Raw genomic sequence first — 17,031 nt, 5'->3', positions numbered from 1 at the left:
TATCCACATTAGTTTATTAGGCTTTATTTACTGCCTTTTTGAAGAAATTCACTCATGATGGTGTACAGCAGTGGTCTCGAACTCGCGGCTCGGGGACCACATGAGGCCCGCCAGGTACTATTTTGAGGCCTTCGGTATGTTTATCATAATCACAAAAGTAAAATAAAACAGTTTCTTGATCATATGTGTCTTTAGCTATAAATGACAATATTATTATTAAGACTTAACCAAAAGGAAAGATTTATAAACTATAAAGAGTTTTACCTCATGCAAAAATTTCTTTAATAAGACATTAACTATTTTTTTCTGAGGCCCTACAAGGACCTACAAATCCAAAATGTGGCCCTGCAAAGGGTTTGAGTTTGAGACCACTGGTGTACAGCAAGTCAAACAAAGGCAATAGACAACTATAGCAGTTAAAATAGTCAAACAGCAATACAACTGCATCGTATGCTGCATTACAATGTCTCTTTGTTAATTTGTATTTGTGCCATCATAAACTGAAACTGTTTTACATTGTATAGTAAATTCCAAAGAATTTAAAATACCATCAACTTCAATGCAGTCATTTATGCTTATCTTTCGGATCTTCAGACCACAACTCGTGTAGCATAACATCATGTGGTTTAATTCCTCATCGATCTTGAAACATTTTCACAACTTTTTTTCCTTTTGTTTATATGTGTATGTGTGTGTGTGTGTGTGTGTGTATATGTGTGTGTATGTGTATATGTGTGTGTGTGTATATGTGTGTGTATATGTGTGTGTATGTGTATATGTGTGTGTGTGTATATGTGTGTGTGTGTATATGTGTGTGTGTGTATATGTGTGTGTGTGTATGTGTGTGTGTGTATGTGTGTGTGTGTATATGTGTGTGTGTATATGTGTGTGTGTATATATATGTATGTGTGTGTGTGTGTTTGTGTGTGTTTGTGTGTGTGTGTCTTTAAACAGGTATATAGTATAGTTTTCTAATTTTTTCTTCATTTATAAATAATATGGTTCAAGGCAAGTAACTGTGAAGATTTTACTTAACTTTCTATTCAGTCATCCCCCCACCAACGCGTTTCCTTCTTCAGGGTCGGGGAAACAACAAGTTGTACTATTAGACCTTCGATAACTGCCGTTGCCATCAGTTATTGAAGTGCTAGTAACAGTACAACATGTTGTTTCCCCGACCCTGAAGAAGGAAACGCGTCGGTGGGGGGGGGATGACTGAATAGAAAGCTAAGTAAAATCTTCAGTTACTTGCCTTTAACCATATTTCCACCCCCTTTTTGGGGGTGGAAAAAGTGCGTCTTATGGAGCAAAAAAATACAGTATATATAAAGGAAAAAAATGTGAAAATGTTTCAGTTGGTATCAGGATCGATGAGGAATTAAACCACATGAGGTTGTTATGCTACACGAATTGTGGTCTGAAGATCCGAAAGATAAGAATATACGACTGCATTGAAGTTGGTGGTATTTTAGGGCATTACAATATCAACACAATACTCAATAAAAAATTAAGAGATAGCATAGGTTTAAGAAAGATGGATAAGAGTAAAACGAGTTAGAAGATGAGGGGGGCTAATTTAAAGAAAGTTACACATGAAGTCAGAAAGGTGCTTGAATATTCTCTCAGCAGAGGTAAGAGTGGATAAGCAAGTTGTCAGAAAAGATTTTTAAAAAAGCCTATGAATTGTAGAAAGTTTATAGACAACTCCTGTTTTCTGAGGCAAGGAGAAAGAAAAGACTCTGAATGAAGCTAATCCACCTGCCAGGTGAGCTTCAATAGTAGAATCATAAGTTTGTTTTGAGGGTACAAGCCGGGACGTGTTGAAAAAGCAGTAAGCTGACACACCTGTCTTTCAAGAGAGCTGGTAAATCTGCTACAGAGACTAGGTGCCTCCTGGTGGCACTGGACAGCATAGAAAATGGAGGAGGCGTTGGCAGCACATTCCACATACAATTCCATCCTTGCACAATCTTATGAGGAGTTTTCACATTTTTACCTATTATGTAAGTGGCTGAGCTGAAGCACTATTTTTACACTAAAACTACTACATGTGGGAAGGAAATCAGATGAAGAAATCAATTTTAGAGTCCACCAATTTTGGTGCTGCTGACAAATGTCCCAGCTTAGATTAGGTGGAAATTATGACCCCACAAGGGGCATGTTTCGGCATTAATACCCGTACAAGGGGTCTTATACGCTATTGTCCTTCATACAGTAAATCAAGAAATAGTACACAAGTCTAAATTCATATGAACTTCCGGCACATTCTGAGTTTTTTGTTTCAAACTGTATGGAAATGTGCATGCAAAAAAAATGCACATCAATCAGAATGGAAACATGTGACAGACAAGTGTGCCTGGCAGCTGAATAAATGTTCTGAACAGATTTTACAGAAGAGTTGCATGTGCAAACATCAGTATTAAGCATATTAGATGTCTGTAACTGGAATGTCAAATGCACAAATATCATCGCTAGAGGTAAGTGGTGAATATTCTATTCTTTGTGATTTTGGGGACTTCTCAATTTGCTCCAAGTAAAAGCTGACTCATGTAATCCAAAACTGCAAAGGGCTTATTTATCTTTGTTAACATATAACCTTGGGAAAACGTTTGGGAAGACGATCAGCTAATTAAAGTGAAGTCCATTGCAGCTTTAGGTAGAAACATCTGATAGCTATCCAATACTACCACCCTGTTATGGTGAAACTTAGTGTAAAGTAATTCATTCTGTGTTTTGAGTCATTTGATGCAATCCCTTAGTGAGGGTGAAGATTTTTTTTGTTGGGCAAAGACTGCTGATGGAGAATTAATGTTGAAGTCCTTGATAAAGCTGGAGGCAAAACACAGCCAATGTTGGTCTTTTTTGTGAATGCGAGATAAAGCATACAGCTGGACTTTGCTTTTTTTTTCCCCAACTGTTATGGTTGTAAATTATGAATGATATGGGATTGTATCTATGAAAACTGTGCTTAAAGACATATTTTTGAAATTTTTTTGAAGACTGCAATAGAGTGGTATACTTAAAATTGGAGGGTTTTTGGCCAATGACTGGAGAAGCTCCTTTATAAAAATATATATATATTCGGTCTCATGAAGTTGGGACTTGGATCAAAATATCTGAGGTCTTTTTTCTCCATTTTTGAAACTTGTGCAGTCTCTACTGATATAATTGCTAATGTGTCTAACCTGTTTTGTGGTTATACTCTCTATGGGCCAGATGCACTAAAGATTACATTACATTACATTAGTGATTTCTATTCCGCCGTTACCTTGCGGTTCAAGGCGGATTACAAAAAGGATCTATCTGGCCATTTCCAGAGGAATTATAGAATAGTTAGAGAGTAGTCAACTTGGTTCATAGAGATGAGGTGGTTCTTGTGGCGTTAGGTTGTTTTAGAGAGTGGGGAGGCATTAGGTTGGTTTCGATTGTTGGGTATCAGGGATTTTTTAAATAGTATGGTTTTTATTTCTTTTCTAAATGTTCTGTAGTCAGGGGTCGTTATCAGCAAAGTAGAGAGTTGGCGGTCCAGTCTCGCCGCTTGTGTGGCCAGGAGGCCATTATACTGTTTTTTCCGTTTGACTTCTCTGATTGGGGGGTATGTGAATGGAGTGTGGGTTCTCCTTTGTCTGGTTGAGGTGGTTCGGATTAGATAACAACTGGATCGCTGTTGGCTGATTCTCGAGCAGCGATCGATGCGCTATCAAGTTTGCATTGATTAGTCAAGCCAGTCAGAGCCTTAGGCTCCTCCCTCAGTATTCTGGATACAGAGGCAGGTGCCTAAGGCCTGCGACTCAGGTGCCTAAGGCCCCTCCCCTTGGTCTGGAAGAGGTTAAACAATGAATAAACAGGAACCAGTTTTATTTTGTTATTTATTGTATTGTATTTTATTATTATTATTATTTTATTTCTTATATACCGCCAAAGCCGTAGTAGTTCGAGGTGGTTTACAATAAAGAAGGGCTGGACAATCAGCGAATAGTTACAAACAGTGAATACAGATACAACAAAGAATCAGCGAATACGGTTTACAAAAGAGAAGGGCAGGTCAATCAGCGATATGTTACAGTCAGCGAATACAGATACAATAAATATGCGTGTGCGGGGGAACGGGCGAAATAGGGACAAAAGTGGGTGGGCAGGGCGAAGGGTAGGGAAAGAGAACTTGACGACGACTCATCATAATGCATGTTGAAGATGGGTTTTTCTATTGAAAGGCATAAATGAGACCAACTGAAGGTCTATAAAGGCCGTGAACCAAGCAAGCTTTCATAGTACATCGAGAGAAAGAAAGCTAAAACACATGCTATCTAAATAAAAGGCTTCTTTTATCAAGCCATGGTAGCAAGTACCATGAAGCAAATGCACCAAAGCCCATTACCGTACAGCCTACGCTATTTGACTTGATAAAAGAGGGCAAAAGAGAAGAAAAAATGTACTGAAGCTCACTTTGAGGTGGCAAATAGTGAAAAATTAGAATGGATGAAGGTAAAAATGTATGTTGGAATTGGTGAGAAATAACAAAACCTATGGGAACTCCTAAGCATGCTCAGAGAAGTCTTCACATTTTCCTAGAATCTCAAAAAATTGTCCTGTAACTAACACTGTTTTCAGAGAAAAGGACTTGCCCCAAGTCTCAGAGAGTTAAAGGCAGAGAGCTAGCATCGGGGTTGAGAAAGAGGGAGACGGAGACAGAGAAATCTGATTCCTAAATGGGGCTAATGTTTTAATTCTGAAGCTTATCAGTAGCAAATTTAAATGCATGCTAACAAAAAACATTAGTGTTAGCTTTAGAGACTGAGTTGCACGATCCCTTATTTTAATACATATTAATGTTCAGTAGTTAACATAGGGCTCCTTTTACAAAGCTGCAGTAGAAGTTTCTATCGCGGGCCAGCGAGATAAATGCTCTGAAGCTCATGGAATTCTGATAAGTGTCAGAGCATTTATCTCGCTGGCCCGCGATAGAAACTTCTACTGCAGCTTTGTAAAAGCCAGCGATAGATGGAAATATAGTTAAAGTTCTACATTTCCTTCATATAAAATCCTGTTCACTTCATGCAATAGCATAAAAAGTTGTGTTAAGGCTTTAACGTGGGTTTTTAATACATATTAAAATGATAGCATGCTCTCTCTTTAATGAAAGTTAAAGGCTTGACTTATAAAAAAAAAAATGTTCATTAATAAGCTCAATAAATATAAATTTAAAAAATTAAAAGTTGGTTTTAAAGTCTCAACTCAGTTAGTAAATAGCCTGACTTATCCAAAGATGGCATGGCTAGAGATTGCTGGTCACATTACAGACATAAGACGACATTTATTGAATGTGGTGACTAGCCCTCACCTGGTAACCTGCTTATGAAAGTCTGTAAGTTGTTTGTGTGTCACTGTTACTGCTCCACTGGATGTCTCTTTTGGTAAACCTTTCAGTGAATTCTCTAGCCATCGACAAAATGTCTGCAGGGAGGGAACACAAGAGTGGCACAGATTATTTAGAGTTATATCAAGAAGCAAAAGGAGAAATTAGGTCTTATCTGCTAATTTTCTTTTTTAGTGCCTCCAGACCAGCAGACACAAATGGGTTATGCACTCCTACCGAAGGCAAACACAAACAGAAAATCAAACAGAACTGCAGTGATATATCGAACAAGGAACAAAAGAAAAAACTGCAGGAATGGTGTACAAGATGCCAAGTCTTTAATAAACAAACATAAATGTGAACATGAAACAGTTTGTATCCAAGAAGGTTGGTGAACCTGGACATGACATGGTCTGTGTTTCGAAGAAACACTCTTTCCTCAGGGGTCCAAACAAGTATCATATACTAGGGAACCTTATGGATGACAACTGGAAACAGCGATGTTGTAGACAACTTAGCAGGCTGGGTAAGAATGGGCCACTGGGCTCGATGGACCATTGGTCTGACCCAATAAGGCTATTCTTATGTTCTTACTGGGTCAGACCAATGGTCTATCAAGCCCAGTAGCCTATCCAGGTCACTAGTACCTGGCAAAAGAGTAGCAACATTCCTTGCTACCGATACAGGGCAAGCAGTGGCTTCCTCCATGTTTTTCTCAATAACAGACTATGGACTTTTCCTCCAGGAACTTGTCCAAACCTTTCTTAAAACCAGCTACGCTATCCACTCTTACCACAACCTCCTACAATACGTTCCAGAGCTTAACTATTCTCTGAATGAAAAAATATTTCTTCCTATTGGTTTTAAAAGTATTTCCCTGTTAACTTCATAGAATGTCTCCTAGTCTTTGTAATTTTTGACGGAGTGAAAAATCAATCCACTTGTACTCATTCCACTATACTCAGGATTTTGTAGACTTCAATCATATCTCCCCTCAGCCGTCTCTTTTCCAAGCTGAAGAGCCCTAACCGTTTTAGTCTTTTCTCATACGAAAGGAGTTCCATCCCCTTTATCATCTTGGCCGCTCTTCTTTGAACCTTTTCTAGCGCCATTATATCTTTTTTGAAATAAGGAGACCAGAATTGAACACAATACTCCAGAAAGCAGTTACTTACCATAACAGGTGTTATCTAGGGACAGCAAGCAGATATTCTCACGAATGGGTGACATCACCGACGGAGCCCCTGTTCAGACCACTTTAAAAGTGCATTGCCACTTTAAGTGTTTAGAAAGTTCGTGATAGCCCGAACTGCTCATGTGCCTTCCCACCTGACGTAGGGCACACGGTCCCTCAGTTTCTTAGTTTACGTAGAGCTAAGAAGTCGCGTTTCAACGGCTGTTGAAATGTTTTCATATCGCTGCCTTCCCGCTCACATGGATTTCTGACTTTTTAGTCAGTTTTCTTTTATCTTTCTTTTGCTGTTTAAGTAAAAAAAAAATAAATTTTAGTTTTTTCCCTTTCACGGTTTCGACCTGGCAGGGCCTGTTCATCCACCTTGGCCTCCAGGTTTGATTTAGCTGAGGCCGTGTTTCCATCAATGTCCGGGCCTCAGATGGGTTTTAAAAAGTGTAGACGCTGTGCTTGGCCCATTTCTCTCACTGACCCACATCGCTGGTGCCTCTAGTGTTTGGGACATGAGCACTGTCCAGAGACTTGTTCCCTTTGTTCGTCTCTGCATAAGCGAACCCTTAAGAACCATCTCATCCAGGAGAAACTGCTTTTCGGCATGGAGGGAGATTCGACATCGATCTTGGCGGCTCCATCTAAATCGGCGTCGCAACTCTTGACATCGGCAGACCCATCTTCGGTGTCGCATGTAGTGGGTAAGCCGGCTTAGAAGCCTTCCCCCATCCCTTCGGGTCCTCAGGTCACTTCAGAAGTGATCCATCTCCTGCCGACCTCGAGGAGACCCAAAAAGCACTCCACTCTGATTTTGATGAGTGCCTCGACATCGGCCTCCTCATTGCCCGAGCATTCGAGAGGAATTCCATCCCCTTTTCATCTTGGCTGCTCTTCTTTGAACCTTTTCTAGCATCACTATATCTTTCTTGAGATAAGGAGACTAGAAATGAACACAATACTCCAGATGAGGTCGCACCATGGAGCAATACAGGGGCATTATAGCATTCTTAGTCTTGTTAACCATCCCTTTTTTAATAATTCATAGCATCCTATTTGCTTTTTTGGCCGATACTGCACATTGGGCGGAAGGTTTCATCGTATTGTCTACGATGATACTCAGATCCTTTTCTTGGGCGCTAACCCCCAAGGACAACACCGGCAAAACTTCTGAATACAACCTCAATCTAGAACCCCTTTTGCTGATGGGTGAAGTTTGTCCTCTGGAAACTGGGGCACCCTGGAGTCCGCCAAACTCTGAACCAGTTTGTCCAATTCATCCCCAAAGAGAAAAGAATCCATAAATGGAAACTTACTGAGCTTGGATTTGGAGGCATAAGGTACATCTAGTAGCCACCCCCAAGGCCATAGATTTAGCCAAAACATGCAACAAGTCATACAAGACGTGTGAAAGATAAGAGGAGCCCAGTTCAATTTTAACCACCTCCTGATCTACCAGCAACCAGTAATTAGACTCCCTATCCAACACATGCTTGGCCCAGTAGAAACTGGCCCTGGCCACCACAAATTGCTGCCTGAGCCGCCAGAGCTACATCATCAAAACTCTGCTTAAGATTAGACTCCATCCTTCGGTCCTGGGGGGTCCCTCGGGACTGAACCCCTCTCCACCAGAACGGTATGCCTTTTGGCAATGGCCAAAATCACAGCATCCACAACCAGTGACTGAACAGAACCCTTATCAGACTCAGGAATAGGATAAAGCCGTGACATGGATCGCATCAGCCAAAAAGGGGTGTCTGAAGTCTTCCACTGAACATGCACTATATTCTGGAGATCCTGTTGCATGGGAAAAGAATGGGAAGCCGTCTGATCCTCTTAAGAGGAGGATCCGCCACTAATGGAACCTGGTTTGGTGTCCTCAAAATGCAAGACAGAGGACACCTGAAGAATAAGCGCTTGGAGCTCTTCCCAGTGAAAAATGCACACCACAGATGAATCCTCCCCTGCGGGCGGCTCAGGCAGCAGTCACCCGCAACATCTACCACCCCTCTTGAGGGTCCTGCAGGTCCCCACCAAGGGACAAAACATTGTCCAAGAAAACATTGGCCTCCCATAAAACATGCAGCCGCTTAGAATTCTGAGCATCAGAGCTGCTACCACCACGGCTGGCGCTAAAAAACGCTCCACAGTTTTGTAAAAGGGGGGATAAAATAGAAATACACAGTTTCAATGCTCTAGCTCAGAGATGCCCAAACTTTTTGGGCTTGCGAGCTACTTTAAAATGACCAAGTCAAAATGATCTACCAAAAATAAAATTAAAAAACACAAAGCACACTATACGCTGAGAAAATGTTAATTATCATTCCTATTCTGGGTTTTTTCAAAGAGGTCAAGGCAGATGACTCTATGCATTGTCACCTCAGTAACAACCATACAAAAATAGACAAATATACCCCCCATACTTTTTATTAAACCACAATAGCAGTTTTTAGCACAGGGAATTACGCTAAATGCCCAGCGCTGCTCTCGACGCTCATAGGCTCCCTGCACTAAAAAAACACTATTGCGATTTAGCAAAAGGGGACCATAGTGCAAAATATAGACAGCATATATAAATTCAGACACATTTTGATCACTAAATTGAAAATAAAATCATTTTCCTACCTTTGTTTGGTAATTTCATCTGGCTGTACTTTATTCTTCTTACTGTGCATCCAATATTTCTTCCCTTCTTTCAGCCTCCTGTATGCTTCCTCTCCTCCAGACCTCATTCCCTCCCCCAACTTTTTCTTTCTTTCTCTATGTCTGTCTTTCTCTGATTCTGTGCCCCATTTTTTTGCTTTGTTTCTGGTTCCCTGTCCCCCCCTTCTTTCTTTCTTTCTTCCTTCCTTCTTGCCCCATTTTTTGCTTTTTTTTCTGGCTCCCTGTCCCCCCCCCCCACACACACACCTTCTTTCTTTCTTCCTTCCTGCCTCCCCCATGCCACCACCGCCGCGGAATAGGCTGCTGCCGCTGCCGCAATCGGGAACAGGCCGAAATCTCCCTGCTTCTCTTCTGAACTGGGCCGATCAACTCTCGCCGCCCGACGTCAATTCTAACGTCGGAAAGGACGTTCCGGGCAGCCAGGCAGCGATTGGCTAGCCAGAATGTCCTCTCGACGTCAGAATTGACGTCGGGCCGCCGCGAGAGTTGGTCGGCCCAGCAGGGAAGAGAAGCAGGGAGATCAAAGACACGGTGCCGGTCTGATCCCAGATGGCAGCAGTGAGAAGGGAAGGGAAGCAGGTTGGGCACCACTGCTCTAGACAAGCCGCACGCTAAGGAGAACAGTTGACCGCCTCCCCCTTGGTACGTCACTGGAGCAGCAGCGTGTCTGGCCGGTTCATTCGTTCAAAGCCGCGGGTGGCGGCTCCTTGCGAGATCCGCGCCTGCGTCTGAAGCCTCTCTGATGGTGTGACGTCAGAGAGGCTTCCGATGCAGAAGTGGATGGCGCGACGAGCCGCCACCCGCGGCTTTGAACGAACGAGCCGGCTGCTGCTCCAAAAGGAAGAGAACGATCGCCTCCAGACCGCGGGCCACAAATAAAACCTGGAGAGCCACACGCGGGCCGCGTGTTTGAGACCGCTGCCTTAGAGGGAACACTGCCTAGGACCCTGGGGGAGCCTAGGCCCCCTGTCACCTCCGGGCCCCTGAATGCAGGACTGGTAGTACTGCCCTGATGGCGGCCCTGTTGTGAACTGCAAGGCAGGCTGAATGAAAACTGCAGCTGAATGGGCGAAAAAATATGAATGAACACAATCCCTGCAAACCAGCACAAAAAGAAAAAGCACTGCCTCGGGTCTTTTTATTTTTTTAAATGAGACTTTAAATTAAATGGAGCACACTCCACAGGCACTCAAAACTGGCACAGCATACAGTTGAGGCTCCTTTCGAGAAAAAAGTGGAGAAGCGGGGGAAATGGAGGAGACTAGACTGCCCAAGTGTGACACCCCTGAGGTGGTAATGGCCCCCTGCGGGATCCCAGCTCAGTTCAAGGAAAAAGGGGCAGATAAAAAGGCCATTGCCTAACCTTTCCAACAGACCCTGACGGTCTAAAAAACAAAACAAAACCCCCAAAGACTACACAGGCTTACCAACCCCACCTGCTGGAGATTGAGAACAGACTGATTTCTATGAGGGACTGCACAGCCCATTTGTACTGTAAGATCTCAGTGTGCTCTCAGTCTCCCAGAGGAGCGTAAACCCATCAGTCTGTGCCGGTCTGGAGGGAGGATAGAGAAAAAGACACTTTTAGGCCTAACCTCCAAACTTGCAATGCACAAACTTACTGCCTGTGCCATCTGCTGGAGACTGAGAATAGAATGAATCCAGGGGGACTGCACAATCCATTTATATGTTACTCAGAAGACAGTAGCTCTCTGTTTCCATCTGCTGGTAGGCGTGAATAGCCTATTTGTCTGTGCTGGTCTAGAGGGATGCTATAGCTATTAACACGTTCCCTTTTCTTTGATGACCAAAGTTTCTGCTAGTTGGAAAAGAAATGTCACAATCTAAGAAAAGGTACCAAGTCTCACTTAAGAAACAAGGCAACAATGTCAGTTGAGTTCTATTTATTTGTTTAATTATATTGTTAATTGAAATGGAACATCTTTGGCAAATGAAATGATAGAAAGATATGGTTTGTTGTATTTGAATCAGCATTTTCTTGATTACTTAGCCAGCTGAATAACTCAATTTCTAAGACTAAGATTATGACACAAACATTAAGCAAGACAACCATCTGATATGACACATAACATATTAAGGATAACTAAAGAAAACATAATCTGCCAATTGTTCAAACAGGTACAGCAGAAATTTAGAACTTGGGTACATGTCAGGAGTCAAAGTAAGCCTGTGGGAAACATATCTGAATTTCCTTTTCAAGGCTAGGGAAGTGTGAAGCAATTTTTCCAAATTACAAAATTAATTTACTTACAGAGGAATAAATGTAATTGTGTGCTTTACACACAATGTGTAAGCGCAATCCTTCCCACCCCTAAACAAAGCCTCTTTCAAATGCAAAAAAAAAAAAAAAAAGCCCCTGCTTTCACAAAAGGCTTTATAAGTGTTGATATCAGGATTCCATTCATCAGTTTACAACTGCCAAGCATCCAATAAACATATACACTCCTATACTGTCGTCATATGCTACATAAACCGTAGCTCCCCTTAAGATACATTTAGTTATTTAAAAATATATAGCACACTGCATCCAACAATTCTGTGTGGGTCACAGCAAAACCTACATAATAAAATTAACAGACAGACTCAAACAATATATACTGTTTCATTTAAGAAAACACTGGCTCAAAGGCAACAATGGTGACACCAGAAAATATTTCTTCACCGAAAGAGTGGTTGATCGCTGGAATAGTCTTCCACTGGAGGTAATTGAGGCCAGCAGCGTGTCAGATTTTAAGAAAAAATGGGATTGGCACGTGGGATCTCTTCACGGAGGGAGTTAGGGGGTGTGACATTGGTATGGGCAGACTAGATGGGCCTTGGCCCTTTTCTGCCGTCAGTTTTTATGTTCCTATGTTTCTAAATAACATGGAAAAGGAATATGTGGTAATTTGGTGTAGGATGGGCTGGGGAAAGCATCAATGGGATCTCCACTAACTTGGAACATGAGGATGATACTGGCCAGACTTTATGGTAGATATCCTGCAAACAGGATGGTTGGATAGGCTGGAGAGAGCTTGGACGGCAACCTCGGCATTTGGAACCTAGGACAATACCAGGTGGACTTTACAGTCTATGACCCAGAAATATCAATGAAGAGAGAAGTTAATTTAATCATGTATTTTTAATGGGTATAACCAATGGGTAGACTGCATTGACCTTTCGGGTCTTTATCTGTCATCATTTAAGAACATAAGAAGTTGCCTCCGCTGGGTCAGACCAGAGGTCCATCGCCCCCAGCAGCCCGCTCCCGCGGCGGCCCATCAGGTCCATGACCTCAGTGTTCTCCCCAGGGCCTTTCAGCCGGGCGCTCCGCCCAGCTAATTTAGATGAGCGCCCGGCTGTAATCTCGATCTCAATCCTGCTGCTGCTGCCGCCTTCTGCTCAACATTTTTTTTTTAAAAAACCTTCTCACCGGCTTGGAGATTTACCGGGCTGACTCGGCACAGCCTGAATCGCAGGAGCCTGACTTTTGTTTGTTTTTAACGCCAGCAAGCAACTTGAACCCATGCTCCGGGGCTCTAACGTGCATGCCGCTTCCCTCCGAAACCGGAAGTCACGTCCCGAGGGGGGAAGAGAAGGGAAGTCGGCATGCACACGCCCCGGAGCATGGGTTCGCTATAGGAGACAGGTCAGCTTACAACTTGCTCTTGCTTGCTTCGGGCTTTCCTCGCTGCCGGGTCCTGCCTACTTTCTGTTTCCGTAAAGGCAGGACTCGGCAACGAGGAAGGCCCGAAGCAAGCAAGAGCAGCGAGTTGTAAGCTTCCCTCCGTTGCTGACTTATGGAAGATAGGTCAGCGATGGAAGGAAGCTTACAACTTGCCTTAGTCCAGCCCTGCACAACATGCGGTCCAAAACGGATCTCACTGCCGATATGGCTCTCACTCCGCTCTCCTCTGAAGATAGCTCAGGAGGCAAGATTTAGCCCGAGATCAGACGAACATTAAAGGGCATCTGAGCAGATTGAGGAGAACATGTCCTGTTTTTCCTTGCCTAAAAATACCACCTTGTCTGATCAGATCCTTAAGAGTGATGCAACTATGTATGCTGGACAGTCTCCTCCAGTAAACAGAGCTTTAAAGCCTGCAGCCATACAGAACCAGATGGTCAAAGGGCTCCGAAGTGTAGATTGCCAAGGGATCTGTCTCACAAGTTTCTGCTGCTGGCAGATGTAAACACAGCACAAGAAATAGAGACTTGTGGCATTCTGTGTGGAAAGCTGATGCATAATGAATTTACTATTACCCATGTAATAGTGCCAAAGCAGTCTGCTGGACTAGACTACAGTACAGTGATATGGGGAATATGGAAGAATTATTCAGTGTTCAAGATCAACATGATCTCCTCACAGAAGTAAGACGGAGAGAAAGAGAGAGGCAGATACTGGAGAGAGGGGGGGGGAAAGAGAAGAGAAGGAGATAGAGATGTCAGACCATGGGGTGGAGTGGCAAGGAAGGAAAGGAGAAGAGAGAGATGCCAGAGCATAGGGGAGGGGTGGAGACAAAAAATGGAGAGGGGTTGAAGCTGAAATAAATCATGTACAAAGGAGAGAAAGGGCACAGGATACTGAAGAGACATAGAAAGAGGGAAGATACCATATGGAACAGAGAGAGAGGGCAGACACTGGATGGAAAAGGCAGAAAGGGTGGACAGTGGATGCAAGGGCAGAGATAGGGTGGACAGTAGATGGAAGGGTAGAGAGAGGGTAGAGGCTGGGTGGAAGGGGCAAAGAGAGAGGACAGATGTTGCATGGAAGGGAGCGAGGACAAATGCTGAATAGAAAGAAGAGAGTGAAGAGAAGATGACTAAAGCAGAAACGACAAAAGGTAGAAAAAAAAATATTTTTTTTGCTTTACGTAGAATCAAGTAGTATTGTAACTGTATTGATTAAAATTTATCAATAGGAAATGGAAATAAGGCAATTTTGGGGGGGACTAAACCCCTTTCCTCAGATCAGGACAGGATACCATAACAGCTGTATACTGTACTGTCTTGAAGAAAGATTTGGCCTCTGAAAGCTAATTGAAAAATGGATTAGTCCAATAAAATGGTATTTTCATATTTCTCATTATTTGTTTTATTTCTATTTGTTAATTTGTAAAGTGGTGACTGTTATGTAGAAGTTTTTTTTCAAATTTACATCTACTGTCTTTATATTTTGCACAGTATTTTTTTTTTTTTTTAATTTTATTTATTGAATTTTTCAATTTTTACAATATTTGAAATTCAAGTGATATAATTAATTACTATATATCATTGTATCTATCATTAATACAACTTAATTTATAAACAGTATATATTATATATAATCAAAAGTTATACATCCCTCCCCTTTTTCCAATTAATGATTCTAAAAATTATACATATCCCACCCCTTTTCTATATAAGTATTATAATTGTGCTAAGAAATCTAATCATTAGAATAATTAGTCAATGTTTGCCAAATTTTATTGAAATTATGAATGTTCCCGTGTTGTAATGCTATTACTTTTTCCATTTTGTATATATGACAGACAGAGTTCCACCAGAACGTATAATTTAATTTGGTATAGTCTTTCCAATTCTGAGTTATTTGTTGCATGGCGACTCCTGTCAATATTAATAGTAGTTTATTATTGTTTACTGAGATCGGACTCTGAGTTCTCATTGCAGTTCCAAATAATACAGTGTCATATGAGAGTCCTACATGATTTTCTAGTAATTTGTTAATTTGGGGCCAAATCATATTCCAAAAGGCATTTACACAGGGACAAAAAAAAATTAGATGATCTAACGTCCCTATTTCTAATTTACAATGCCAGCATCTATTGGATCTAGTATTATCTATCTTTTGCAAGCGCGTAGGGGTCCATAACACTCTATGTAATAAAAACATCCATGTTTGACTCATAGATGCTGACTTTGTAGATCTTAATCTCCAGGACCAAAATCGTGGCCATTGAGACGCAGAAATTGTCTGTCCAATCTCAATACTCCAAATATCCCTAAGACCAGTTTTCTTTTTTTTATTTAAAAATCCATATATCAATTTGTACCATTTTGCGGCTTGGTGACCCAAGAAATCCGCCTGGAAACATAAAATCTGCAGACTATATTGAGTATTAAGATTTTTCCATTCAGGGAACCCTACCTGAATGGCCTGCTTCAATTGCATCCATTTAAAATATTGTGATTTATTTAAGCCAAATTTATTTTGCAATTGTGAAAAACTAAGCAGTGAACCTTCTGAAATGACATCATTTAATGTTCGTATACCTGCACTTATCCATTGTTTCCAGACGATCTTAAATCCGCCAATTTTGATCCTGGAGTTTACCCAAATAGATTGATTTAGTGATTTACAAATTGGATCAGGTGATAGGTTATTTATATATCTTAATGTTTTCCAAGTGTCTAATAATATTCTGTTTTCTTTGTATCTTCTAGGCATTGTTATACTAATTAAATGATCTAAATGTAATGGGAACAGGAGCCGCCATTCTAAATATAGCCAATCTGGTACATTCTCCATGAGATCTGGGAGGATCCAATACATACCCTGTCTTAGAATATAGGCTTGATGGTACCTATAAAAATTTGGAAAATTTACCCCTCCCTCCATAATTGGTCTTTGTAAAGATACTAAAGCAATTCTGGGTCTTTTCCCAAACCAAACAAATTTTGTAATAATATTGTTTAATTTTTTATAAAAGGACCCCTGAAAAAATATTGGTATCATACTCATTTGATAACAAACCACAGGCAATATCATCATTTTAATTGTTTGAATTCTTCCCCACCATGAAAGATGTAAAGGATTCCATTGTTCACACATTTCTGTAATTTTTTTCAATAAAAGTTTTTCATTTTCTTTGACTGTATCATCAATTGTATTTTTGATCATAATTCCTAAATATTTTAATCCTTCCTCTTTCCAAATAAATGAATATGAATCAAATAATCCTTTGGTGCAGTGAACATTAATTGGAAGAATTTCTGATTTACTCCAATTAATTTTATATCCAGAGAATTTTCCAAATTCCTCTAGAAGATTAAGTAAATTTGGAATAGTAATCCCCGGTTCTCTCAAATATAATAAGATATCATCTGCATATGCAGAAAGTTTATATTCCCAGTAAGAAAATGGGATTCCCCTTATCTCCTTAGTTTGATTAATTGCAATTAACAAGGGTTCTAGAACAATATCAAAAAGTAAGGGAGACAAAGGACATCCTTGTCTAACTCCCCTTTGCAAATTAAATTTATCTGATAAATTGTTATTTATATATAATCTTGCACCAGGAGAGCTATACAATGTCTGAATCATTTTAATAAAACCGGGTCCTATTCCAAACCATTCTAGAGATTGATACATAAATTTCCATTCTACTCTATCAAATGCTTTTTCTGCATCCAAAGATAGCATAAAAGTTGGATCATTCATATTTTTTGCTAAATTTAAAGAGTGAAATGCTAATCTGGTGTTATGTGATGAGTGTCTTTTAGCAATAAATCCTGTTTGATGTACATCAATAATGAAAGGAAGAGCTTTTGCCAATCTTATTGCTAGTACTTTAGAAATTAATTTACCATCTACATTTAATAAGGAAATAGGCCTGTAATTTGAAACCAAGGTAGGATCTTTGTTTGGTTTTGGTAAGACAATAATTAATGAATCAGCCATAGTACCTGATATATTTCCATTATTCATTTGATATTGATACAATTTTAATAGATATGGTAAAATAATGTTTTGAAATGATTTATAAAATTCAACCGTATAACCATCACCACCCGGAGCGGATCCAACTCTAAGAGACTTCAATGCTGATTC

The 17,031-nt window shown here is 40.8% G+C and overlaps 1 protein-coding gene across 2 annotated transcripts in view; it reads right to left on the bottom strand.

Moving 5' to 3' along the window:
- The window catches only part of TNPO3 (transportin 3), a 223,501-nt gene that overhangs the window by 21,246 nt on the left and 185,224 nt on the right, over positions 1 to 17,031 (bottom strand). For both annotated transcript variants that reach the window (XM_033959585.1, XM_033959586.1), the window contains exon 21: positions 5,342 to 5,454. In XM_033959585.1, the coding sequence (XP_033815476.1) occupies positions 5,342 to 5,454 (113 nt within the window). The remainder of the gene's footprint in view (positions 1 to 5,341; positions 5,455 to 17,031) is intronic.

The sequence above is a fragment of the Geotrypetes seraphini genome, chromosome 9 (genome assembly GCF_902459505.1).
Source record: "Geotrypetes seraphini chromosome 9, aGeoSer1.1, whole genome shotgun sequence".
NCBI lineage: Eukaryota > Metazoa > Chordata > Amphibia > Gymnophiona > Dermophiidae > Geotrypetes > Geotrypetes seraphini.
The sequence above is the reverse complement of the archived record's forward strand: the minus strand, read 5'-3'. Positions and strand labels throughout refer to the sequence as shown.